The 27,593-nt window shown below is 45.3% G+C and overlaps 3 protein-coding genes across 4 annotated transcripts in view; 2 read left to right on the forward strand and 1 right to left on the reverse strand.

Annotated features, from left to right (window-relative positions):
* LOC137593437 (uncharacterized) overlaps positions 1-27,593 on the reverse strand; it is a 215,649-nt gene that overhangs the window by 174,514 nt on the left and 13,542 nt on the right. The gene's annotated exons all lie outside the window — the stretch shown is intronic.
* LOC137594118 (growth arrest and DNA damage-inducible protein GADD45 beta-like) lies at positions 1,282-2,032 on the forward strand. Its single transcript, XM_068313384.1, has 4 exons — positions 1,282-1,325; positions 1,428-1,529; positions 1,618-1,840; positions 1,919-2,032. The coding sequence occupies exons 1-4, from the start codon at positions 1,282-1,284 to the stop codon at positions 2,030-2,032; spliced, it is 483 nt and encodes a 160-aa protein (XP_068169485.1).
* On the forward strand, positions 8,033-27,548 carry LOC137593373 (C-Jun-amino-terminal kinase-interacting protein 1-like). The gene is made up of 10 exons (XM_068312033.1): positions 8,033-8,164; positions 12,117-12,213; positions 18,606-18,854; positions 20,429-20,504; positions 20,586-20,752; positions 20,837-20,940; positions 22,053-22,163; positions 23,070-23,140; positions 23,262-23,360; positions 26,190-27,548. The coding sequence occupies exons 1-10, from the start codon at positions 8,033-8,035 to the stop codon at positions 26,302-26,304; spliced, it is 1,221 nt and encodes a 406-aa protein (XP_068168134.1). The 3' UTR covers positions 26,305-27,548.

A 27,593-nucleotide genomic window follows, 5' to 3' on the forward strand; every position in this document is an offset into this window, starting at 1 on the left:
CTTTAAACCTTTTCCAGGTCAGTTCTATCTTTTTATTTTATTTAGTTTTTCGACTTTTTTGAAGTTTCCGTTCTTGGATTCAAGTTTAAAATTTTTTTCAGTAATTTAGGAGTTTAAGGAGTTATTAAAGAAAAATGTAGCCTCAATTTGTAAAGTAATTTCACAGAATTCAATGTTTTAAATTTAAAATTTCACGTTTGAATTTCTCTTTTAAATTTTCCCAATATTTAAAGTTTAGTTTTAACCCTTCCAGTGTTTTTATACTTTCATAAATCTTTTATTCCCTACATTCATTTTTATTTCAGTTTGAAGTGATTTTTTTTCCTCTTCACTAAACTTCAGAAGGAGAAATTTAAATTTAGAACATTAAATTCCTTGTCATTTGTTTAAAGATTGAGGTTTTATTGTGAGGAGCAGATAACTGCTTTCATTTTTACTGAAATACGCCATTAAACTCCTAAATTACTGAAAAAAATGTTTTAAACTTTTCTGTTAAATTTGACTTTTTCTTTAAACCTTTTCCAGGTCAGTTCTATCTTTTTATTTTATTTAGTTTTTCGACTTTTTTGAAGTTTCCGTTCTTGGATTCAAGTTTTAAAAAAATTTCAGTAATTTAGGAGTTTAAGGGGTTATTAAAGAAAAATGAAGCCTCAATTTGTAAAGTAATTTCACAGAATTCCATGTTTTAAATTTAAAATTTTACGTTTGAATTTCTCTTTGAAATTTTCCCAATATTTAAAGTTTAGTTTTAACCCTTTCAGTGTTTTTATACTTTCATAAATCTTTTATTCCCTAAATTCATTTTTATTTCAGTTTGAAGTGATTTTTTTCCTCTTCATTAAACTCAAAGTTTCTTTATTGAAACTATTAAAGCAGCGATTTGTTTTCTGTCTTCGTGTTGACCGGTATCGATTGGTCTATTGATTGGTTTCATCTTCACACTCAGGTGAACAGAACGATGGTAAACAGGAAGCGTGTCCAGGTGAGGCCGGGACAGCCAATCAGAGAGCGAGCGGCTGGGCGGGGCGGGGCCACACCTGCCGCTTAGAGCGGCTCCAGGTGGAGCGTCTCAGCAGTTTGCAGCAGATCTGTGAGACCCGCATCCCGGACCGGACCTGAGCCTCTGCTCCTCTTTTCACGGACTCTGAAGGATCTTTGCACCGATCCGGATCGACGCTCGTTCGGACTCGATTCCGGGATTTTAGCGGGACAGCAGCCTCTCCGCCGTGGGCATCAGTCCCTCCCGTGGATTATCTGCCGGACTGTTGGAGCGACCTGACCATGACTCTGGAGGAGGTCGTTGGCTCCACCAGCAACGAGAACAGGTAGGTTAACGACGCTCAGCTGCTTTCTTGGAGAGAACGTCGGTGTTTGGCGCAGAGCTGTGCGCTCTTTCTGCGGGTTCCTGACCTCCGCTGTGTCTGCAGGATGGAGACGCTGCGTCCGGCTCTGGAGGAGCTGCTGGTCGCGGCTCAGCAGAAGGACCGCGTCACGCTGGGAGTCCACGAGTCCGCGAAACTCCTGACTGCGTGAGTGTCTCTGTCTTTAGCGCGGTTTCCTGATGTTCTCCTGAAAGCCTGACACCAAGCCGGCCTGGCTCCTCTCCCCCCCCCGCAGAGATCCGGACAGTGTGGTTCTGTGCGTCCTCGCCATGGATGAGGAGGATGAAGATGACGTGGCGCTGCAGATCCACGTCACGCTGCTGCAGGCGTTCTGCTGCGAGAACGACATCAACATCCTGAGGGTGTCCGGCGTGAGACGGCTGGCCCGGGTCCTGGAGCGGGACACCGGGGACAGCGACGGCGACGAGCCCCGGGACCTGCACTGCATCCTGGTCACGGTAAGTCCAGCTCGGCTCCACGGTGGTGACGTCACGGCTGTCCGGGAGTGTCACCGCCCTCTCCTCCGTGTTCTGCAGAACCCCCCGGTGCAGCCGCTCCGGTGTCCGGCCCTGGAGAACATCGGCAGCTTCTTCGAGGAGAACCGCTGCTGCAGCCTGTGGGTTCCACACCTGGACCTCCAGGACGGCTGAGCCGAACCGGACCCGAGTTGGACCGCTGTCAGCGGGGAGAACGAGTGGGACCGGGCCACGCAGCCGGCCTCCTACCGCAGGAGACCGACGGGCGTTGAGACGGGACCGGACCGAACCGGAGACTTCCGCCGCCTGATCGGGTGACTGATGCGGGCTCGACCCGCCGGTCCGGACCGGTTCTGGAAGAGGAGGACAGGATGAGTGCGCGGGAGGTCCCGGTCCCGCAGAGAGGAGAGACCCTCGCTGATGTCACCTGATGGACCTGCAGTCACGTGACCCGACTGATCCACCAACGGAGGAACTGCACGAGGTCACCTGAGCTGCAGCCTTCTGACCTCATCCACTGACGTGACGTCACGTTCTCCCATCACTTCTTGTTGCCTGCATTGACAGACAGACTGATCGATCACCAGCTGATTGGAACACATCCTGATCTGATTGGTAGAATCCACGTGTTGATCGGTTCTGTTCTGATGTCGGAATGAATGCTTGAAAATGAACAAAGTGCTTTCCGACTCTTGGACCCTGACCCGTAGAGTGACGTCATCTTCTAGACTAAGTTGTTCATTCAGATCTTCACGTCACTCCACCGTTTGGGGGGTCCGAGGTGATGAGAGTGTGTGTTTGATGGAGCCACAGGGGTCAGACTAACGCACTGAAACCTTTTGTCTCTGTCGGTGTGGAATGCGGGTCGTGGGTCATCACGCCTGGTGGACTGGGGGAGGTAGTAGATCAGTCCGGGTCGTTCCAGGACCCGTTTTCCTTTATGCACTGGCATAGTTTTGATCCTTGATTGATGGAGTTCTGTGGGTTTCATAACCTGACAAATATAAATAGAACAAATATAATAGAACAACAAGCAAACATGTTTTTCTGTGTAACTGTTACTTGAAAAAGTAATAAATTCAGAGTTATTTCACATGAAGAAGTTTCCTTTATTTTAGATTACATTGAGTTACATTTATTAGTTACATCTGGCCCTTTGAGGACAGCCGTTATGCTGATGTGGCCCCCAGTGAAAATGAGTTTGACCCCCTGATCTAGAACATGTCATAGATGTGTTGACACGTTCCTTCTCCACAGAGTGTTCCCCAGCCCCCTCCCACGGTCCGTGATGTCTGTTTCTGCCACTGGACCTTCACGGGATTCTGTAAAACTACTTTAATGTCAACGAACTTTAACTTCATTCCTTCAAAACGTCTAAAACTTTCAAGTAAAAATAGAAAGGAGTTAGAAACGTTTTTCTCCTGGAGGTTTTAGGATTATCGACGAACAAAAAACAAGATTAAAACACAATTGAAGAATGAAAGAACGTTCAAATCCTCCAGGACGATCCTGATACAACCAGCAGGTGGCGCCAAAGCACCAGAGAAAAACGTTTCAGTTCCTTGGGTCACAGAAACGTTTGATTTAGAAACTTTCTAACGATTTCAAACATTTCTGTGAACCAAGGAAGTGAAAAGTTTTTCTCTGGTGCTTTGGCGCCACCTGCTGGTTGTATCAGGGTCGTCCTGGAGGATTTGAACGTTCTTTCATTCTTCAATTGTGTTTTTATATGTTTGAATCTTGTTTTTTCTGGGTCTCGAATCCTAAAAGCTCCAAAGTAAAACGTTTCTAACTCCTTTTTATTTTTACTTTAACGTTTAAGATGTTTTGAAGAAATGAAGTCAAAGTTTTTAAACATTAGGATATTATTTAAAAAATTATTAATTTCCCAATTGTGTGGACATTAAAGTGATTTAATCTTTAATCTTAATCTTAATTTTAATACTTGCACACCCTCATAGATTTCATCTTATATTTATTTATTAATGTATTTATTTATTTATACATCCATCTTCTTCCACTTCGTCCAGCTCCTCTGGGAGAATCCCAAGGCGTTCCCAGGCCAGCTGAGAGACAGTCTCTCCAGCGTGTCCTGGGTCGTCCCCGGGGCCTCCTCCCGGTAGGACGTGCCCGGAACACCTCACCAGGGAGGCGTCCAGGAGGCATCCTGACCAGATGCCCGAGCCACCTCATCTGGCTCCTCTGGATGCGGAGGAGCAGCGGCTCGACTCTGAGTCCCTCCCGGATGACCGAACTTCTCACCCTATCTCTAAGGAAGAGCCCGGACACCCTACGGAGGAAACTCATTTCGGCCGCTTGTATCCGGGATCTCGTTCTTTCGGTCACGACCCACAGCTCGTGACCACAGGTGAGGGCAGGAACGTAGATCGACCGGTAAATCGAGAGCTTTGCCTTTCGGCTCAGCTCCTTCTTCACCACGACGGACCGATACAGAGTCCACATCACTGCAGACGCTGCACCGATCCGCCTGTCGATCTCCCGTTCCATTGTACCCTCACTCGTGAACGAGACCCCGAGATACTTGAACTCCTCCACTTGAGGCAGGATCTCATCCCCAACCTAGAGAGGGCACTCCACCCTTTTCCGACTGAGGACCATGGTCTCAGTTTTGGAGGTGCTGATTCTCATCCCAACCTCTTCACACTCGGCTGCGAACTGCTCCAGTGAGAGTTGGAGATCACGGCTTGATGAAGCCAACAGCACCACGTCATCTGCAAAAAGCAGAGACGCAATACTGAGGCCACCAAACCGAACACCCTCAACGCCTTGGCTGCGCCTAGAAATTCTGTCCATAAAAGTTATGAACAGAATTGGTGACAAAGGGCAGCCTTGGCGGAGTCCAACCCTCACTGGAAACGAATCCGACTTACTGCCGGCAATGAGGACCAAACTCTGACATCGGTCGTACAGGGACCAAACAGCCCTTATCAAGGGGTCCGGTACCCCATACTCCCGAAGCACCCCCCACATAACCCCCCGAGGAACACTGTCGAACGCCTTCTCAAAGTCCACAAAACACATGTAGACTGGTTGGGCGAACTCCCATGCCCCCTCAAGGACCCTGCGGAGGGTGTAGAGCTGGTCCACTGTTCCACGGCCAGGACGAAAACCACACTGCTCCTCCTGAATCCGAGATTTGCCTTCCCGACGGACCCTCTTCTCCAGAACTCCTGAATAGACCTTTCCAGGGAGGCTGAGGAGTTTGATCCCCGTGTAGTCTTAACACACCCTCCGGTCCCCCTTCTTAAAAAGGGGGACCACCACCCCAGTCTGCCAATCCAGAGGCACTGTCCCTGATGTCCACGCGATTTTGCAGAGGAGTTTCAACCAGGACAGCCCCACAACATTCAGAGCCCTTAGGAACTCCGGGCGGACCTCATCCACCCCCGGGGCCCCCGAGGGGCTTTTAACCACCTCGGTGACCTCAACCCCAGAGATAGGAGAGCCCGCCTCAGAGAACCCAGACTCTGCTTCCTCATGGGAAGGCGTGTCGCCGGAATTGAGGAGGTCTTCGAAGTATTGTCGCCACCCGTCATCCATCTGTGAACCATCCACCCAGTGCAGCTCAATTCAGCCACCCCCACCAAACAAAGTTACCCATCAGTCTTCCCCAATCACAGCAAATCAAAGTCTGCATCCTAACACTTTTGGCAACCTGTCACCTGTAGAGCCTGACCACAGTTATTTCCACAGGAGGTTATCTTTTGATAGCAATCTCTTTCTTCCTTCAGATTCAGAGAGTGAGCCTGAACCTGGGGACCCCCATGACCCTTCATCTACAGCAACACTTTGGATGAATCAAATGCATCTTTTGCTGACATTTCTGTGAATATGACATCTTCACGCTACACACCAAACACAAACATGTTGGTAAAAAAAACAAAAGTTATTGTATTTTGTGGGGAACCTAAAACAATTGTTCACCCACTGCCAACTGTGTGGAGCTCCTGTGGTGCATTCTGACCTCAAATACAGAGGTGCACAAGCCATTTTTGTAACCACCTGTATGAAACACTGCAACTTCACATGGAGATCGTCTCCTGTGCTGAACAGAATGTCTAGCATTAACATCCTCCTGCCTGCTGCTACCCTGTTTTCAGGAAACAGCTATGGGAAAATTCACCACTTGGCTCAATGTACAAACCTCCAAGTACCATCACTCCAAACATACTTCAATGTGCAGAGGTCACACCTTCTCCCACAGATTTGGGACACCTGGAATGAGGAGCAGAAACGAGTCCTTGGTTTGCTTCTAGAGCAGGAGAAGACAGTGATGTCAGGCGATGGGCGGTGTGACTCGCCCGGGTACAGAGCAAAATACGGGACGTATACACTGCTTGACTCTACAACTGACTGTGTGGCAGGCTTCACAGTCATCCAAGTGACGGATGTCACAAGTTCCACAGCTATGGAGAAAGCTGGATTGCAACAAACCCGTGACAACCTTCTACAACAGAATGTCAAAGTTGACACAATTGTAACTGACAGACATCTGGGTATTGAGGCTTGCATCAGAAAGCAGTATCCCAACGTCAAGCATCAATACGATGTGTGGCACTTTGTTGAAGCCTTGCTGAAACGGTTGACAAAAGCTGTTTCGTTGGGCCTACTCTTGACCTTTGGTCTGGCTGGTGGACCGGTGATGGTATTGGAAAACGCCTCAGTGCGTCGGGGGTGAGCTGACTGCTGGCTGTTGGCGGTGGTTGGTGGCCATGTGTTGCGATGCCGGGATGCCAGGCCTGGTATGGGTGGCTGGCTCGTGGGCGGTGTGGCCCCGTTGGTTGGTTCAGTGGTTGGTCGTGGAGGAAAGAGGTGGGGTCGGTGGGTGGGGGTGGGAAGTGGGGGGGGCTGTTCGGAAGTGGCTGTTCGGCGGCTGCCTCCCCTGGATGGTGTGGTGGCATTGGGCTTCTCGCTGGCCTCGGTCCTGCGGGGCTGGCCCTCTGTGGTCCGGCGGCCGGGCCTGGTGGGGCGGGGCATGCATTGCCTTCATTCCCCTCTGTGGTGCCGTGGTGCGTCTCTGGGGTGTTGTTGCAGGACGGGTTGGTGGCTTGGGCCGATTGCCGGTTGGTCATTGGCAGCTTTGGTTGACACCAGGCACCTGTGGTCTTGCCGGGGCCCTGGTGGTCGTGGCCGGGCCGGGTTGCGGGCTCGGGCTGGTTGGCCAGTTGTGATCCTGATCCCCCTTACAGCCCTGTTCATGTGGGCCGGGCCCCCACCAGATTGCCTCCTAATGTTCACTTCACCTATCACACACTGCACGATACATGATAACTTTTAGGCACATGCAGGGCACAGTTAGGGCTTTGGGAATGGATGGGGGTGAGGGCAGTGGGCTTGGTTGTGGGGCGGATTGCAGTGCTGTAGGGCGCTGCATCCTCTCCATATATGCCTCACTTGTCGGTCATGGCCATTGATTCGCCGCGTGGCGATGGTGACCTGGGGTGTGGCGCTGCGGCGCTGATGTGGGGATGGGGCCATGTGTGGGCCGTCTGACCTGGCATGGGGGTCGGGCTACGGGGAGATGCATTTGGGGGCGAAATGGTTGCTGGGCGGCTTGGCTTCTCCCCCGCGGACCATGTCTCCCATTTACCTTTGGGTGCTACACGGTTCACCAGCTGCCCTATCGGGCGTAGCACATTAGGTTGGCTTTGTAACATGTGTCTGGCTGCCGCTGTTGGCCGGGGATCGGCGGTTGGTGGCCGGTGGTCGGTTTACTTTGCTGGGTGCTGGGGTGTGGGATGGCGTCGCCTTCAGTTTGCCGATGGACCTGGGCTATAGGCAGGGCTCTGCGGGGGGGCGCCTGTGGGCGGGTTGGCTGCGGTGGGCCTCTGATAGGGCCTGGCATGGGCTGACTGTGACGGCCGGCGGTGTGCCGGGGCTGGTGGGCTCTGGTCGGCTTTCCTCTGTGGGCAGCGGCGCGGGGGGCTGTGGGCCGTATCTGGGGGGTTGGTGTGGCCCCTATCTCTGGTCTGCCCACGCTTGCGGGATGCATGACGGGCATATGGCGTTGCAAGACCCTATACTCGGACTGGGGGGCTATGTAGGGGGGTGGGTCACATGTCGCCCAGTCACTGCGGCTGACCCCTGGGGCTGCGGGGGGCATTCCTGTCTCCTGGGGTTGGGGGAGTGGGTGGTGGGGGGCCTCCTATCCCCATGCCCCTTGGGCCGGTCCTCTGCACCCTGGTGATGGCGGCCGTTGCCTCCTCTGGGTCCCTGGGTCTACGTGGTTCTCGGTGCCCCGGTGGCTCTTCGGATGATGGCTTCTGGATGCTCCTGGCTGACGGGGTTGGGGTTGCTCGGCTAGTGCGTCCCTGATAGTAGCCTATCTGGGTGTTGGTTTCATCACACATGCATGTTGGGTCAGGGTTTACCAGCTACTGTCAAGTCCAAGTATTGAGAACCATTGGGTCCCGTCAGAATGTGATGAGTCTCACTTCAGTCATCACAATCTGATGCCCTCTGTCTTCCTCCTACACTGGTCTCCTCTGGTGGACTATTCTATACTGTCAGGACCTCCACTAGTCTGATGTGTTGTAACGTTGGTGTTGAGACATCAGTTCTAAGATAGGATAAAACAGCCTAAACCTTTTTCACTCCAACAGCACTGCCTGTCTATCCACTACCTTGTTTATGTTCTCTCTCCCTGTCTCCTTTTGCCTTCCCCCTAAACGAACAGAGGTGCAGCACCCCCCCCTCTGGCTCACAATAGGACATTCTAATAAAGACAATTTAGTTCCCAGAGAGGACTGGTGACGGTCACATGCACACATTCATTCATTCATTTTCCAACCCGCTTAATCCGCTAACGCAGGTCGCGGGGTAGCCAGTGCTACACCCAGTCTCAGGGCGTGAGGCGGGGGACACTCCGGGCACGACGCCAGTGTACCGCGGAGCCACACAGAAACAAACAATCATTCACACACACTCACTCACTCCTATGGTCAATGTGGGACCGGAGGTGGGAGGAAGCCGGAGAACCCGGAGAGAACCCACGCAGACACGGGGAGAGCATGCGAACTCCGCACAGAGCGGGACTCGAACCCGGGTCCGCCGTGTTGTGAGGCAGCAGCGCTAACCACTGCGCCACCGTGCCGCCCCACATGCACACATTAAAATGTATAAAAGATTTTGCTGCAAGACTAAAATAAGCATTGATCTCATAAAAGGTTGACCCCCTTTCATGGGGTTAAACTATGAGAATACATGCAGACAAGAAAATTTTATATATATATATATATATATATATATATATATATATATATATAAAAATCATGTTATTACTTATAAAGTGACAAGGACTAACAAAAAATCAGTTCAATAAGGTATATGCTATAACAGTCTAAGTCAACCAGACTGATGAGAATATCTTAAAAAGTGATTTCAATATCAGTAGATGCTGCTATTCAGCGTTATCACTTTGTAATATCTTGTTTTGTTTTAAAATGCATATTGTTCTGTCGGATTATTTCAGGATGTCATGTACGACGAGTACCTGCTGAGAGACTTGCATGGTCTTGTGGACTTCTTCCACACTGGACAGCTGGAGGTCTTCCATTCCTTGCTGCTGGAGTACTGCCCTAAAAGGCAGCATTTTTCACCTGAAGATAATTCTTTACACATGATGTTCCAAAATTAAGATCAAATAACTGTCATTCACCAATTACTAACATAGATTATGGTTCATAAGTCACATTAACCATACAGTTGCTGTTATATACATTTTGCGACAACATAAACCCACCGCTTCATCTATGTAGCTGCTCATCGATCATCAGAGTGTCCTTCCCTGAATAAGGCAATACTTTCCAGCCTGCTCATTTTGATCCATGAGCAAGCTAACCTGTGAATGATCCATGATATGGAGGTGTGGTGTGGTGAGGTTTCCATTGCTTAAAATTTACAATCAATGTTGAAGCAAAGTCTTTATTCCGTGGGTTCTTGTTATTGTGGTAAAGTAGGAGACTTAACCAATCTTTATAAGTTTGATAAGTTTATTTCTGACAACAAGTCTAATACTGAAATCCGGGCTCTCGCCGGTAATACACGGGTGTTACATCAGACGCAGCTGAAGAAGAGCAAATTCTATCTCAGCCCAGTCAAATTTAAACAATTCAGATGAGGAATATGCATGAGGGGATGTGGTGTCTTCTGGTCCAATCACATCGTGACAGGTGGTTTTCGGCCACATCTTCCCGGCGCAGTTTCTGGTTTCATCCTGTAAACAATCCTGCCTACATCCTGATCACCCCATATGTGTGAAAACTTCCATAAATGTAATTGATACCTTGGGTGTGTGTGTGTGTGTGTGTGTGTGTGTGTGTGTGTGTGTGTGTGTGTGTGTACGTGTGTGTGTGTGTGTGTGTGTGTGTACGTGTGTGTGTGTGTGTGTGTGTGTGTGTGTGTGTGTGTGTGTGTGTGTGTGTGTGTGTGTGTGTGTGTGTGTGTGTGTGTGTGTCAAATTAGATGAGTTCAAGTGTGTGTAAATTTAAGGAGACGGAGTGATAGAAAAGTTAATTGCATGATTAAAACTAAATACTTGTACTGCCACCAAAATAATGAATAGCATGTATTTATATCTCTTCATTCCCCCTCTTGGCCTCGTAAGATGCCACACTATAAGGCGTCAAAGATTCAATTCTTCTGGGGAGGCAGACTGCTGATGGGTTAGTGTAGCGGTTCGTACTTTGCGTTGTGTTTCTTTTTTAGTTTTCTTCAAATGATGAGTCCACTCTTGTGTTTTCAATCACCAGCCGTTTATTCTGGCAACACACAAACCATGTGCGAATGGCGATCATAAACTTCATCAAATCACCTATTGGGGGAAAAGACAACTTAGGTTTAAACAGTCGCGGTGAAGCACAATGTTAGTTAAGACCTTACGACTGTCACCGCTATTTATCTAGCCCCCAACAATGAAGATTGATCCCACCCGCTACAGACACGTACCTCTCTCAGCCGCGGTGATTACCGACTGAGGTGGGGTCTCCAGGTATTCCAAGCACAACCACCAGAGTACCATAGGGGGAGCTCTAACAACTTATCAACCAATGAGAAGTGGAAACAACCAACTCCGCTACATAAGCACCTCCTTTGTATGCACAGGTTACGTAGGTGTAGGAGACTGTGGCATTCTCACCATGACTCCGCCATGTTGACGCTGGAATGGATGTACTGGATGTTAGTAGCTTGAAGAATCTTAAATAATCTAGTTTGTTGCAAAGCAGACGTGGTGAAGGCCTGAGACGCAACAAACGATGTGACTGAACGTTCTGTGAGAATGATAAGTGGGTGGCCTCGGACTATGTGTGCTGTTTTGGTTATCAATATGGCAAGGTCTGCCGGAAATTTGGCGCAAGGCGGCTGTCTACTCTCAATGGGGTCAAGACGAGCACTACAGTACATCAAAATGTGTCTTAGCTTCACTCTACTGTATACATGTCTTTGTGTACCATACAGGATATACATTTGTACAGGCACACACAAACACAGTATTAGAAACACACAACACACAAGGGGCCTGTGAGCATGCAGTTAGTGAACACAGCAAACAGTACATTGGGAGGCAGAGAGTGAAGGGCAGCCACTTCTGATAGCGCCCCAATTGTAAAGGCCGGCGCCTTGCTCAAGGGCGCCTCGCTCAAGGGCGCCCCGGCAGTGGCCTGGAGGAGAGCTGACAGTTTATGTGAGCTGACACCTCCCTCTGTCCGCTCACACTTTGATGTCGGATGTCTGGCGGGAGAGGGAATTGAGGCGCTGATGTCTGGGCGATGTCTAGTTGGAAGACGTCCGCTCTACCGCTGAGCCACCGCCGTCTATAAAACAAGGGCTGTAGTGTCGACTGTAACTGCACAAACCCAAAAATGATAGCGTGTCTTTTACCGCTTCAGGCCTCGGGTGGTGCAGGATAGCAGAGCGATGAGCCGTGGACACTGCCGAGCCGTGTGCTGACACAACACGTCCCAGGAAAGCAACTGACTTCCTGCAACACTCTAATTCCTGTTTGGACACTTTAAAACCACATGAGAACAATTTCCTCAATAAACACTCAGTGGCTGCTAAACAAATTTCCGGTATCTCACATGCCAATAAGAGATCGTACACGTATTGTACTAACGTATTGTACTAATAAAGCATGATGGGGGGATGGGGCTCTTGAGCTCTTGCCCTCCTCAGTTTGCAGAGGAAGTAGAGGCGCTGTTGGGCTTGTCTGGCCAGTGATGAGGTGTTGCGGCTCCAGGACAGGTCCTCGGAGAAGTGCACACCCAGGAACTTGGTGCTGCTGACCCTTTCTACTGCAGCACCGTCGATGGTTGAGGATCTGGTGGAGCATCTGGGTGCGTGCTCTCCTGAAGTCCACAACAATCTCCTTCATCTTCTCCACATTCAGATGGAGATGGTTGTCCTTGCACCACATAGCCAGGAGGCCCCCCTCATTCCTGTAGGCTGTCTCATCATTGTTGTTGATGAGACCCACCACAGTCGTGTCGTCTGCAAACTTTATGAAGAGGTTGGAGCTGGAAGTTGGTGTGCAGTCGTGGGTCAGTGAAAAGGAGCGTGCTCAGTACACACCTTTGGGGGCTCCTGTGTTCTGCGTGATGGTGCTGGAGGTGTTGCTACCGACTCGAACTGCCAGGAAGGTCAGCAGCAGTTGCAAATGGAGGTGTTGAGTCCAAGCTGGTCCCGTTTATGGATGAGCTGCTGTGGGATGATTGTGTTGAATACTGAGCTGAAGTCGAACAGCATTCAATCAATCAATCAATCAATCAATCAATCAATCAATCAATCAATCAATCAATCAATCAATCAATCAAGTTTTACTTATATAGCGCTTAATCAAACTCCACTGAACCTTCCAGAGCATAAGCGACAGTGGCGGGGAAAAACTCCCTCGATGAGGAAGAAACTCCGGGCAGGAACCCAGACTCTTTTGGGCGGCCATCCGCCTTCACCGGTTGGATGGAAAATAAATCAAAGGAAGATAAGAACAGGGAAAGAGAAAGAGAGACAGAGAGAGAGTGGCAGATAGGCCAGATAGAGTCAGTGTCAATATGGCTATGTTTCCCATTGCGAAAGTCAAGGCACAATTACAGCTGCGTGGATGACTGTATGGCAGCATGGAGGAAGAAGCAGGACCCCAGCCGATGGATAGTTGAGGGGTGGTACTGGTGGGCTTGGAGGAGAAGGACCACAGCACATGGACTTCCTCCATGTGCTGTGGCATATGAGTCTTTGGTCTCCAGGTGGGTGAGGGTTGAGTGTAGGGCGTGGAGATGGCGTCATCGGTCGAGCGGTTGGACCGATAAGCAAACTGAAAAGGGTCCAGGGTTGAAGGGAGGGCAGACTTGATGTGGTGCATGACTAGCCGCTCGAAGCACTTCATGAGGATGGGAGTGAGTGCAACAGGGCGGTAGTCGTTGAAACAAGACTGGGGCTACTTCTTCGGGACTGGGATGATGGTGGTGGCTTTGAGGCAGGTAGGGACAATAGCCTGGTTCAGGGAGATGTTGAAGATGTCTGTGAAGACATCTGTGAGCTCATCAGCAAAGTCTCTCAGGATACGACCAGGAATGTTGTCAGTTAGTTAGTTAGTTAGTTAGTTAGTTAGTTAGTTAGTTAGTTAGTTAGTTAGTTAGTTAGTTAGTTAGTTATTCATTTATTTCAGGCAAAGCAAGGAGAAACAAAACAAAAAACAACAAACGAAATAATTAAATAAGCAAATAATAAATAAAGATCATAACTCAACAATACAATTTTGCCTGAAAGGAAGTGGGAAGAAGAAAACTTATGTAATCCCACCGCAGTTCCTGATTCAGAGGTCAACCCACTGGGCTTCACTCCTACTTTGAAGATTCAAGGATAACCACACAATAATTGCGTCATGATTGCGTCACCATGGGCAACAATGAAATTATCACATTGCAATTGCACTTCCACACAATGCAAGGAAGGCACGATATACCAACAATGGTAATGTACAATATACCAACAATGGTAATGGACAAATGCCAACAACAGTAATTAACAAATACCAACGATGATCAAGAAGCACTGTGAGCACATGTTAACAAACAGAACAGCAGTTTGAGTTAAAGACCCTCATCTCTATACTTTGACCAGACATGATGTTTATATAACAGTTTGAATTGATTAGTACTTTTACATTTCTTGTGTTGAGTCCAGATTGTTCCAGAGTTTCACTCCAACACAGACACACGAAAACGTTTGCGTGTGATTTGAGCTTTCTGCAATGAAAAATATCCAAACCCTCTCAAGTTGTGAGCCCTGACTGGAGTTATAAAGAATCGTTGGAGGTTTGGTGGTAATAATTTGTTGAATGCTTCATATAAAACTATTGATGTATTATATTGCACAAGATCATGAAATCTTAGCAACTTTGACTGCGTAAACAGGTTATGAGTATGTTCAAGAAAACCAACCTTGTGAATGATCCACACTGCTCTATTCTGTAGTATGATCAGAGGATTAATTGTGTTCTGGTAAGTATTTCCCCAAACTTCAATACAATATGTAAAGTATGGGAGGACCAAGGTGCAATATAAAGTACGGAGTGCATTTCCATCAAGGTATTGTTTTGCTTTATTTATAATTGAGAGGGTTTTGGAGATTTGTGTTTTTATGTGTCTGACATGGGGTTTCCATGACAATTTGCTATCAATAATAACTCCTAAAAATTTATTTTCACTTACAAATTCAATTTGAGTGCCATCAATACTTATTTTTTGTTCAGACATTAAATTGCGATTTCCAAACATCATTACCTTGGTTTTATTTATATTCAAAGATAATTTATTTGAGTCCATCCAATCTTTTATTGTGTTTAGTTCCCTGTTTACTGTGTTTACAAGCTCAAAATAATCATCACTACTGTAAAATATATTTGTGTCATCTGCAAATAGTATGAGTTTCAGGACTTTGGTTGTGTTAAATATATCATTTATGTACAGATTAAACAGTTTGGGCCCCAACACTGACCCCTGGGGGACACCACAAGCAATGTCAAGTACATCTGATGAATGTTGACCCATTTTAACAAACTGTACCCGCCCTGTTAAATAACTTTTTAACCAGTCCCCAGCCAACCCCCTAAATACATATCTTTCCATTTTATTTAGTAATATTTCATGGTTAATAGTATCAAATGCTTTTTTCAGATCAATGAAGAGACCAACTGCATACTTTTTCTGCTCCAGTGCGTTAGTTATTTCTTCAATAGCTTCAGTTATTGCCATTGCTGTAGTTCTTTTGGTTCGAAAACCATACTGACCTTCATTAATTATGTGATGTTTCTCAAGAAACTGTTCAAGTCGAGAGTTGAAGAGTTTCTCTAAAATTTTTGAAAATTGAGGCAAAAGTGAGATTGGTCTGTAATTATTAATGCATGTTTGTTTTCATTTTTGAAGAATGGAATTACTTCAGCAATTTTCATTTTTCTTGGAAAACAGCCAGTCTGGAATGACAAGTTATAGGTATAAGTTTAAGGTTTGACAATATTAAGTATAATTTTTTTAACCAATGACATGCTAATGTCATGACAGTCGGTGGAGGACTTACTTTTACACTTCTGCACGATCTTTGTCACTTCCTGCTCATTAGTAGCTGAGAGGAAGAATGAAAAGGCATTATTTCCAATAGACGACTTTGCAATTCCACTATCAAGAATATCAGCAGCCAACTTAGGGCCAACATTCACAAAAAATTTGTTGAACTTATTTACTACATTATTCATATAATAATCTTCATTATAATCAGGGTATGTCAACTTTGAGGATTTCTGTTTGATTAGGCTTTTCAAAGCATTCCAAGTTCCTTTTATGTTGTTTTTATTTTCATGCAAAAATTTTTTTGATAGTATAATCGTTTGCTTGTTCCTATGATATCGGTTAATTTATTTTTGTACTTGTTATATCTTAAAGGAGCATTGCAAAGTGCACTGATTTAAAGGTGGATATCCCTAACATGAATAAGACAATGATTGAAGGTCTATTACAGTACTTTGTTGTGTGTTTTGAAGTGATGATACGTAACCGGTGTACTATAAAAAAAGAATATGGGTCAAACATGCAGTATTGTAATGGTAAATAATTCCAGTGATACAGTGATGGTTTTATTGAAGTATTTGTTTATGTTGATGAAAAGAGCGTTGGAGATAAAGTAAAATACATTGAAATAATAATACGAAAAGAAATGGAAAATAAGAGATTTGATGGATTTGTGATGTTTGTGAATATATTCTAAAGAGAGCAACCAGTCTGATAACAGCGACAATGTTCTGTGTGCTTCTTTCTCCTGTTTAACAGGACAACATTATCTGAATGTTTGTCCCGGCCACCTGGGACCTGCAACAGTGACCTGAACGAAGCCTAACTGGTCCTGGTTCTAATTCTGGGTCCAGTTTTCCTTTCATCAGTACTGGGTTCATAAATCACATGAGCTGGTGTCATCAGGACGTTTGTTTTCAGTGTGTTTCATTTAAGATGATCAGAAAACATCAACACTGATCAGTGATCAATGTGAGGATGTTTTGGAGGCTGGATTGGAAAACACACCGATCAGTAAAAAGAACTCAGAAAGTCTGAAGTCATGTTCTGAAAGCAGGTACTTCACAGTTACTCCCCTCCTCTCCACCTCTCCAATCACAGAACCTATAATAGTAAAGATTTACAAATGTTGGCATGAAAATGATTTAAGGTTACAACACACCTTTAAAAGCATGCATCCTACACACAATACCAAAAGTCCCAATTCTTGTAGATTTTCTTTATAAAATTAAGTAGTATGAAAATAATTCACTTATGCGATTTAATATTTATAGTGAATTTAATCTGTGCTGACTATGATGGATTCCAGCTTTCAAGTCGGTTATTTCAGCATACAATGGGAAAACTAACGTGACTGGAAATGAGTGAGAACCTCAAGGCATCACGTTCACCACATGTTCATTTCCATGTCGGCCATCTTGACTACACCACAGGATCCACCAGGAAGTGTCCTTTTTACTGACGCGATACCAACGTGTGGATCTAATACTGTACATGACCCATCTATATATACCTATAGATGCCCGACTGTATGTTTGTTTGTCTAGGAGTTAATGTTGTATGCTGTTGGTTTGACCAAAACACTGCATGATATTGTTGTAAAAATGAAGATGCACAGACTGCTGAAAACGGTGGTAATTATTCTTGTCAATAAATCTCATTTTATCTCAACTTAAATGTTTTATTTCTGAGCTTCATTCATGTTATCAATTAGTCTCATATGAACACACACACACACACACACACACACACACACACACACACACACACACACACACACACACACACACACACACACACACACACACACACACACACATTTAATGTAAATGACATAAACAGGACAGACGGTGCTGTCACACTACAGAAGACTTCATTCATTCTAAGATGAATGTAGCCGCAAGAGGACACAAGCCAGTGTCTTATTGTGCCGGTCCCAAGCCCGGATTAATACAGAAGGTTGTGTCAGGGAGGGCATATGACGTAAAACTTTTGCCAAATCAAACATGCGAATCAAACCTATGACTTCCATACCGGATTAACAACGACCACCATCGGTGTTGTTCATCTACAGGGTGCCGGTGGAAATTGGACTACTGTTGGTCAAAGAAAGAGAGGAGGAAAGTTTGTTCGCAGGAAAAGAGAGAAGAGGAAGACCAAGAGTATAGGACTGAGAGTAGGGACGTTGAATGTTGGAACTATGACAGGAAAAGGTAGAGAGTTGGTTGACATGATGCAGAGGAGGAAGGTAGACATACTGTGTGTCCAGGAGACCAGGTGGAAAGGTAGCAAGGCTAGAAGTTTAGGAGCAGGGTTCAAGTTGTTCTATCATGGTATAGATGGGAAGACAAATGGAGTAGGAGTTATCTTGAAGGAGGAGTTTGTTAGGAATGTCCTGGAGGTAAAAAGAGTGTCAGATAGAGTGATGAGTCTGAAGCTAGAAATAGAAGGTGTGATGTTCAATGTTGTTAGTGGGTACCCACATAACACCCGACACCGGGGCGGTTCCGCCTCAGCGACTCACTCATTTGGGGAAGCAGGAAACGGCCCGGTTGCGGGATTGATATTGTTCACCATCTGTTCATCAGGGTCACGTTTGTTTAAAATGTTTGGACACAACTGGTTTTAATTTAAGCTTCGAGAAGTAAAACAAAACCTTCTCTGTAAAATGTGTGCGCTGCAGGGGAACAAGGGCTGACGGGAAATCAGCCCAACCCCACCAAATCAAAGATTGTGGATTAGCTTCAAAAGGCAGATTTTTATCTGTGGACAGAGATTTTTCAAATGTTTTTTCTGGTGTTTTGAGCTCCATGAGTCGAGTGTTTAAATTCAGTAATCCCTCACACATTCACACATCAACGCGTGCGGCTTCACCTCATCACGGATTTTTAGTAGGTAGTCACGTGATACCGTACGTGCTGTTATGGCACACTATAGAGTAGAACCCAATTAGTGACACCAGAGTCCAAAAATCCAAAAAGCTGTGTTTATTCAAACAAAAGCAGGCGGAGGATCACAGCACGAGTGTGGTAAAAGGGAGCAGCAGCAGGGAGACCAGAATCACCTACATCAAACTGGAGCAACAAACTGGCACTGTCTGCGTGGAGAGCTGGGTCTAAGAAGACGGCTGGGATCCGGTTTAACCTGACCCTGTGTTCTGCTCCAAGAGAGGAGGACAGAGGAGGAAAAGAGAAGAAAGGAGGAAGAGGCCAGGAGGAGGAGGGAAGAGGATGTGCGGAGGAGGAGGGAGGAGGAGGTGAAAAGAAGGAAGGAGTACGTAGCAAGGGTCTGCAAGCAGCCCAAGGTCTGTTCAGCTACGACTTCAGAAGATGGGAACGGAGTAAAGACGGGAGCTTCCAGAAGCAGGAAGTTCCTCAACCTGTTCGGCAACAGCAGCAACCATTACGTCGCCACTGGTTTGTATATTCCAGAGTTCATATTACATCAAGAAAGTAGTGCATCCCTGGGATGCACTTCAAGAAAGATTTGTGCATCCCAACATGACGTTTATACATTCCAAAAGTAATAACAGAATATACGGTGGAAGAGTACGCCAGGATTACGTTTTGACAATAGCACAAAATAAAAACTAAAAAAATTGTTAATTCTAATGTTTTTATTAATATTATCATAACTGTTTAAGTTCAAAGAAAAAAAGTAAAATTACATATTAGTTTTATCAAAATGTTAAAAAAAACTGTCTTAGAAATAAAGATGTAATAGTTTGTTTTTTTCACTTTTGCTTTTCACTCAAATGTTTTCTTTTCCTTTAATTCATATTTTCTCCTGAGGACACTGAACCAAGCTGACAGAACCTTCACACACATTTAGTAATATCTGTAGTAATATCTGTAGTAATATCTGTAGTAATATCTGTAGTAATATCTGTAGTAATATCTGTAGTAATATCTGTAGTAATATCTGTAGTAATATCTGTAGTAATATCTGTAGTAATATCTGTAGTAATATCTGTAGTAATATCTGTTAGTAATATCTGTAGTAATATCTGTAGTAATATCTGTAGTAATATCTGTTAGTAATATCTGTAGTAATATCTGTAGTAATATCTGTAGTAATATCTGTAGTAATATCTGTAGTAATATCTGTAGTAATATCTGTTAGTAATATCTGTAGTAATATCTGTAGTAATATCTGTAGTAATATCTGTTAGTAATATCTGTAGTAATATCTGTAGTAATATCTGTAGTAATATCTGTTAGTAATATCTGTAGTAATATCTGTAGTAATATCTGTAGTAATATCTGTAGTAATATCTGTAGTAATATCTGTTTCTTTTTCTTCATTAACTTCTGATTGTTTTTTATGCTAGAAAACACTCATTGTCTCTTGATTTCTCTCCAACTTTTGCATCTTTTTCTTAGGCATGGTGATAATCAATCAATCAACCTTTATATGTAGAGCGCTTAATCACATCAGCATGTAAAACGAGCAGACGTCGACTTGCCGTTTGGTCGATTTTAATTAGGCAGAATCACGCGGTTGAGTCTCGTAACGAGAAACTCACGCGAGATCAGAACATTTCATGGCGATTTCTGGGTTTGAAATTTAAGTGGAGAAGTGGAAAAATTGTGAATATTTTTGTTGAATGGAGGCACATTTAAAGCTTGCGTCCCAGGGACACACGCTGTCTGACGATCGTGCGACCCACGCTATGGGTCATGTGACCTACAGGAACAACCTGCAGCAGGAACCATAAGATCTAGCCCCCAAGATCTAACGTTAACGCTTGTTGTGTTCTTCTACAAGTCCTAAAGCTTCTCCTCACAGCCCGGGTGAACTAGGCAGAGTCTCCAGATCCTCCTGATCATTTCACAGTAGAGCTGGAGGTGACAAATGTTCATGACAGTGTCTCTGAAAGAGAGAAATGACTTCAGGTCAACCAGCCTATGTAGGCCACGTGTCGCTAGCTCCCAGTCTTTTATAACACAGGTATTAGCATCAGAGCGTTGATGGGTGTTGTGTCTCCTAGGGGCCGGGCCCTTCGGTCTGTTCTCCTGTGTGCTGGATGGAGTGGAGAGACAGCAGAGCCACAGAGCGGTCTACAGGTGACACCCCACACACACACACAAGTTCCTGACGACACCCTCCCAGACCAAACACCGGATCGTGTCGTTTCTGTTTGGTAGGTTTGTGCCCCGCCACGCGGACGAGCTGTGTCTGGAGACAGACGACCCCGTGCTGATGCTGGATCAGTCTGAGGACCTGTGGTGTCAGGGCTACAACATGAGGACGGGGGCCGCTGGCATTTTTCCTGCTTTCTACGCTGTCAAGGTGGCCAAAGATACAAGCAAAGGTGCCGATGTAAAAATGTACTGTCAAAGAAATTCTCATCATGATCAACTTCACAAACTGATCTCTTTTTGGTTTTGGCTTTCAGTCCTGAAGGAGGGCTGGATCGAACAGTTCCTGGTTCAGTTCCTGGGGTCGGTTCAGGTCCCCATTCACAAAGGCAATGATGTGTTGTGTGCTGCCATGCAGAAGGTACAGTGTGTGTGTGAGTGTGTGTGTGTGATAACTTGTGATGAGCTAGGGTGTTGTTTATCGTCATAGATTGTGTCTCATCTGGAGTCTCACATATCTGAATCTCCCATCAGATAAATAATTCTATAAAGTATAAAACTTGTTAAACTCACTACGTAAATCTCACATTTTTCTGATTATTTAGCTGCATCCTCATGATTCTTTAAGGAAATATGACCTTAAAAGTCTCCCCCAGCCTGGAAACAGAAATCTTTCAGCCTTAAGTGGTGTTCAAACATCCTAAGCCACACAAACAGATGGATGAACGGCTAGTTATTGTAGGTTTTTACTTTTGTTCAACAACACACCTGAGTTTATGCGTCGACGTTCTCCGTCGCTCAGACTGATCACAGGTGGAGCCGTTTGGGATAATCTCCTGGTTTCCTCTCAAGCCGGCGCTGCGTCCAAAGCCTCTTTAAGAACATTACAACACAGAGCTGCTTTACCTTCAGTCTCTGACCAAACTCGTGATACTTCATGGTTGAACCCTTGATTTTGTTGTATGAAACGGATTTTATTGGTTCCACAGATTAAATTAACTCTTTAAATGTAGGTTTCTGAATAAGGATAATGGAACTCTTACCTTGTAAAACGTAAAAGCCCCAAAACCCGGTTCATTCCATTGATTAGTCTTATTATTAGTAGATTAGCAGTGATTAATGGTTACGTCTTCTACGTTAGAAGAAGCCTTTCATGGATCATCTGTGTTGGACTACCCTGTTTACCGGAGCCCAAGTGGTCCTGGTAGTCCAGGCTGCTGTTTGGGACGTTTAACAGACTGCAATGTGGAGCCACACCACTAGAGGCCACTATGTCATTGTGCATTAAGAAAAAATGCCAATGCAGAGCAGATGTGAAACAAGGAATGAACCAAATATATCAATATGTTTACCAGATGATCAATAAGCCAGACTGCTAACACTCAGGAAAACCTGTCCATAATTTTTTGTTTTTTTGCTTAATCTGCTAAAATTCTCCCGCTGGAGGAAACAATGCGGGGAGGAGGTAACCATGCCAACGCTCAGATAAAGCTGGTCTCATGATATTTGCTGACTGGACACTTGTGCTGACAGGTGGCGTGTAACAGGCGGTTAGCAGGTCTGCCCCTGTCCACCTGTGTGCTGGAGGTGAGCGTGAAGGGAGTGAAGATCAGCGTTCAGGACCAGTGTCACTCTGCTCACAGGGTACGTGCATCACTCCAGCCCACCAGCACACCAGGCAACGGTGAACCGTGCAGCCAGTGCAGCAGTGATGGTGATGAAACTCACTAACCCCGCTGGAAAATGACTGACAGTGTTTTGACTGGATCGTTCATGTGTGACCTGAAAGTGAAACTTGTAACTGTACTTCTGCACATCTGGCCTCCCATCCGGCATTCGTGACAGGCAGTGTGAAAATATCTACTGGTGTCTCAGTCTCCATAAGACCTGTTACATATGGATGTATGACCTCTGACCTCTGCAGCTACGACTACATGTAGACCTCGGCTTACGTCATTTCAAGTCATGTCGTTTTTCAGAAAAAAATACACGGAAAAATAAAAATCCATTCTACTTTAGGTCTGTGCGTCACAAATATTGGAATCATAAAATCACCATTAAACCGTTAAAAGCACATAATAACATGTTACTGTACAATAAATAAGAATAAATCACACAATATTATATTAATAGCCTGTAGCAACCCCCGTGACCCACAGTGAGGAAGAAGCGGACAAAGATGAGACGACGACGTTTTTCTGTGCTATATAAATAAAATAAAATTTGTTGGTAAGCTCAAAATAGATTAGTATTAACCAAATGCGTTCATTAATAAAGATCAGTACAGAATTGGGAATGGTTATTTTCAGTTCAGCCTAATTAATTCGACTTACGTTGTTTTCCGATTTCTTTGCGTCTCCTGGAACCGATGAACAGCGTAGGCCGAGGTGAACCTGTAGACGTTTCTCTAGAACTTTTCTACTTTAAGGAGATTCACACAAACATCCCTGCTGCACGACCTTTATTTAATGCGTGTCTTCAATAATCCCCTGTTTCAACACCAAGACAACAGTTTCTCCACCTTTAATTCTCTCTCTGTGCTTCTGTCAGGGCGACCAGTGTTTTCATTACTTCCAGCTGAAGAATATCTCATTCTGTGGCTGTCATCCCAAACACAACAAGTGAGTCAGACCGCGCTGCAGATAATTTGATGAAATCAGTTCTTATACAAACAACAAAATAATTCATGAATGAATCATAAATACCGCGTTAGGGTGGAATAAACCTTTTAATGCACGGCAGGTATTTTGGCTTCATCACCAAACATCCGGACCAACAGCGCTTTGCATGTCATGTGATGATGTCAGAGACGACGTTACATCCTCTGGCAGAGTCTCTGGGGTAAGACTCTTGCTTTCACACTACTGCACGCTCATGTTCTGTTGGTGTCGGTGAATTCCTAAAACTCCCTAAATGAGCGGAGGAGGTCTTCCGTGTTACAGTCACACTGCTGCTTTTCTTGTGTTTGTTCAAAATCACCTTTTTTTTTGCTATTCAACTTCTGTAATCTCTAGGACTATAACTGTTGACTGTATTGACTTCAACTTGGTCATTTATTTTAATTAAAATCAAGTTTTCTGCCCCATGTAGGTACAAATAAACAGCCATGAATTAAACTATAAAACAAACATCAACTCTGACATTTCTGTTAAATCATATCACATTTTTACTCATCACCAAATCTGTGGTATTTTTTGAACAAATTATTGCATCTTTTACTTTGATGAAAAATTATTTTTCTCTTTTGTGGGCAGTATTTTAGTTTCACATTGCCAGTGTTTCACTGTTTCTGAGAGAATTTCCGTTACTTTGGGTGTGGCTGAACTTCCTGTGTTTTCCTCTGTTTGCTCTTGATAATGTTCATATCAGAAAACATTAACTGAGGACACTGTCACTGTTTAGCAGTGAGAATTTAATCTCCCCCCATCCAGAAAACAGATGAATGTTGATATGTTTTGCTTAACAATGCTTGGCATGCCCACTTGCATGGAAGCATTTGAAAAGAAACGCACACATGGCTCAAGCTGATTACTCAATAACTTTTCATGACATTCATGACCTTCAGTGTTTTTCATCATCATCTTTCTTTTTTTATTATACAGTTAAAAACCAGGACAAACTAGAAGAAACTTTATAATTTGAATTGAAAATTCTTTGTTGTCCATTTTTGTGTTCATGTCACGTGACGGTAAAACATCTAAACACTAGAGGGGGGAGGGGGGAACGTTTCCCTGCTATATCTGACACAGGCTTCGTCAAAGTCAAAGTCAGCTTTATTGTCAAGTACACCATATATGAACGACAGGCAGCACAGATGAAACTGCAGTCCTCTCTGACCCACGGTAAACAGGCAGTACAACAGGCAGTACAATAAAGACAGTACAACAGGCAGTGCAACAGGCAGTGCAACACAGGCAGTACAACACAGGCAGTACAACACAGGCAGTAGAACAGACAGTACAACACAAAGTACTCGTCCTCGTTGTTGAAACCACAGCATTGCAAATAAGAGCAGAAGCTAAAGTAAAGAATCGGTCTCACCAGGCTAGAACCAATCCGGTAGCAGTGCCAACTTGGTTTCGATATGATCGATATTTGGATCGATCTTCCCACCAGCAGGACTCCACTGGTGTTCTCCAGAGAGGAGATATTACCCATGAGGAAGAACCTGGAATTTGAGATCTTATCCCGGCTGAGATCTAGCGAAGCTGCAGAGGCAACCAAGGGACAGCAATATGCGAAGCAAATGAATAGCGCCTTTAGCCAGGGGGCACTCTGAGCGCGACACCGGTGCACTGCAGGGCCACACGAGAGGCCGCTCACATACACACCCACACCATATTACAATCACCAATTTGACTGAAGAGGATGTTTTTGGAGGTGGGAGGGAGCTGGAGAACCCAGAGAGAACCCACGCAGACACGAGGAGAACAGAGAAAGAATCTGAACCGGGAACCTTCTAGCCGTGAGGCGACAGCGCTACCCACTGTAAAATAAAATGAAAAAATCCTGCTCCTCGAAAGTTTTCTTATATATATATATATCTAATATGTACTTTAGTCTTACTAGCAAAATTATATTCATCATAGATGTGAAGCATAAGTATGTGACGCTCTTATTTTGGTACTTCCTGTTGTGAGCGGAAGTAGTTCTGTTGTATGTGTATGTAAATGTGATGGGCTTGACAGATCTAGTGAGGCATGATTACTGTGCGAGTGTTCGTGTGACGTAGCAGGCTCATGTCCAGTAAAGAAAAGATATTTACTCCACTTATTATTCCTCCTGCGCAGGTCGGATATCGTAACGATAAAGGCCACTTGTTTCCTTGTCTCTGAAATGTTCAATTATGGTAAGTTAGGCTCACTAACGGTACAGAGCTAGCATCAACATTAGCTTAAGGGATTCTCAAACTTAATAAGGTAACTACCTAAAGTTAACTTTAAATTTTGGACGATGTTTTTATATCTGGGAGGTGGGGAGAACTGAACAGTAGCTACATGCCTTGCTCAGTGACTTTAATCCAGTCCTGAAGGACCACATTAGAATAAACTCAGTCCAGGTGTGTGTGGAGCTGTCATGTCAGGACGAGTAAAGAGTAGTAGAAGTGATCCATGAGTTCAGACCAATGTGCAGGTGTCTGATTGTTGGTGTTGGCTTATGGTGGGAGGAGTGGCACTATGGGTGTGTCTTCAGAAATCAATAATTAATGCCATTCACCTGTGTTCACAGGTTACTTGTAGTGGTTAACTTTTGAACGCCTTTGGACGTACGGTAATGTGAATGCATTTGACATTTTGGTAATCTGTATTATTGTCTCTGTTTTACGGGCACTCAAATGTGAAGTGTCGATTGGTGTGCAGCGATACGATGTTTAGCCCGCGCTGCGGCGGCTGTTTCATCATTTGCTCATTTATCAGCCACACCAAGAGAAAATTAGAACACGTTTTCAGCATTTACACTGAGTTAAACCAACTAGTATCTGGTTATAGATTTAAATTCACTCTTCAAACATGAGATTTGCTGAGTTTCGTCAACAATGCAAATGGGGGCTAATGTCAGGCAGCAAAATGTCACTTGATAAGCCAATGGTTCTACACAACTTTTTAAAACATTACAACTGGTGTCTGAGTTCATGGAATTTTGTATGAAAATGTGTTTGTGTGATTTCAGATGCTGTAAAAGAGACACGGCTGTGTTGGGACTGAAGACAATCAGACGATGGACGATTTGCTGGTTCAACCACGCAGCTGATGGAACTCCAGAGGCGTCCTGGTTCTTCAGATGAGGACCCACCAGTTCCAAGTTAAAGCAATGTTGTCATGTTTGGTTTTCATGTCTTCCTATCATGATTATCAGTCAGTCAGTCATTTTCCAACCCGCTTAATCCGCTAACGCAGGTCGCGGGGTAGCCAGTGCCTATCCTGGCAGTCTCAGGGCGTGAGGCGGGGGACACTCCGGGCACGACGGCAGTGTACCGCGGAGCCACATAGAAACAAACAAGCATTCACACACACACTCACTCCTATGGTCAATTTTGGGACCAGCCAATTAACCTGAAGCGCATGCTTTTGGAGGTGGGAGGAAGCCGGAGAACCCGGAGAGAACCCACGCAGACACGGGGAGAGCATGCGAACTCCGCACAGAGCGGGACTCGAACCCGGGTCCGCTGTGTCGTGAGGCAGCAGCGCTAACCACTGCGCCACCGTGCCGCCCCTCATGATTATCAATCATATTATTTTGTAATTGATTTCCCAGAGACGTGGCAGTAAAATGCTTTGGATACAATTCATGGTTGCATTTCATTTTTCCATTTACAGTATTAATAAGGGCAGACTGGTTAAGGGAAGTATTCAAGCTTTTTCAGAATAACATTGGTGTTGGATATTTCTGTTGCTCGTTATGGCCAAATGAGCCATTTTGAATAAAGGATCTTGTCCAGATGAGCCGCTTCATGCACGGCTCTGCACTGGCCGGGTCAGCCACTTAATGAACGGTCCCGGACTGGGTCTGCGCCTGCTGGGTCAGCTGCTTCATGAATGGTCCCGGACCGGGTCTGCGTCGGGTCAGCCACTTTATTAACGGATTCGGATCGGCTCTGCCCCCGATCTGGTTTGGGTCCGCGGGCTTTGCCTGCTCCGGGTCCGTCGCGTTGTGCAAGTGGAATCCGTTCTGGGCCCGCTTAACCGATCCGAGGCGGAGCTGGTGGCGGTTCCGGGGCGGAGTGAAAAGGCTATCTGGGTATGCTCCACAGGTAGGATGTGAGCTGGAGGAAAGGAGAAATTCTGGTCGGACTTTGATGAAGTGATGCTGAGTATACCTGGAAGTGAGAGAGTTGTCATTGGAGCAGACTTCAATGGACATGTTGGTGCAGGAAACAGAGGGGATGAGGATGTGATGGGCAGGTTTGGTATCCAGGAGAGGAACGCAGAAGGACAGATGGTAGTTGACTTTGCAAAAAGGATGGAAATGGCTGTAGTGAATACTTTCTTCCAGAAGAGGCAGGAACATAGAGTGACCTATAAGAGTGGCGGTAGGAGCACACAGGTAGACTACATCTGGTGTAGACGGTGTAAC

The sequence above is a fragment of the Antennarius striatus genome, chromosome 4 (genome assembly GCF_040054535.1).
Source record: "Antennarius striatus isolate MH-2024 chromosome 4, ASM4005453v1, whole genome shotgun sequence".
Taxonomy (NCBI): Eukaryota; Metazoa; Chordata; class Actinopteri; order Lophiiformes; family Antennariidae; genus Antennarius; species Antennarius striatus.

Coding starts and splice junctions, on each gene's coding strand:
- LOC137594118 (XM_068313384.1), top strand. CDS start 1,282: ATGACTCTGGAGGAGGTCGTTGGCTCCACCAGCAACGAGAACAG. Junction 1,530..1,617: donor TCCGCGAAACTCCTGACTGC/GTGAGTGTCTCT, acceptor CCCCCCCCGCAG/AGATCCGGACAGTGTGGTTC. Junction 1,841..1,918: donor TGCACTGCATCCTGGTCACG/GTAAGTCCAGCT, acceptor CGTGTTCTGCAG/AACCCCCCGGTGCAGCCGCT.
- LOC137593373 (XM_068312033.1), top strand. CDS start 8,033: ATGCCCCTTGGGCCGGTCCTCTGCACCCTGGTGATGGCGGCCGTTGCC. Junction 8,165..12,116: donor GGATGCTCCTGGCTGACGGG/GTTGGGGTTGCT, acceptor TTGCGGCTCCAG/GACAGGTCCTCGGAGAAGTG. Junction 23,141..23,261: donor TGTCATCCCAAACACAACAA/GTGAGTCAGACC, acceptor AATGCACGGCAG/GTATTTTGGCTTCATCACCA.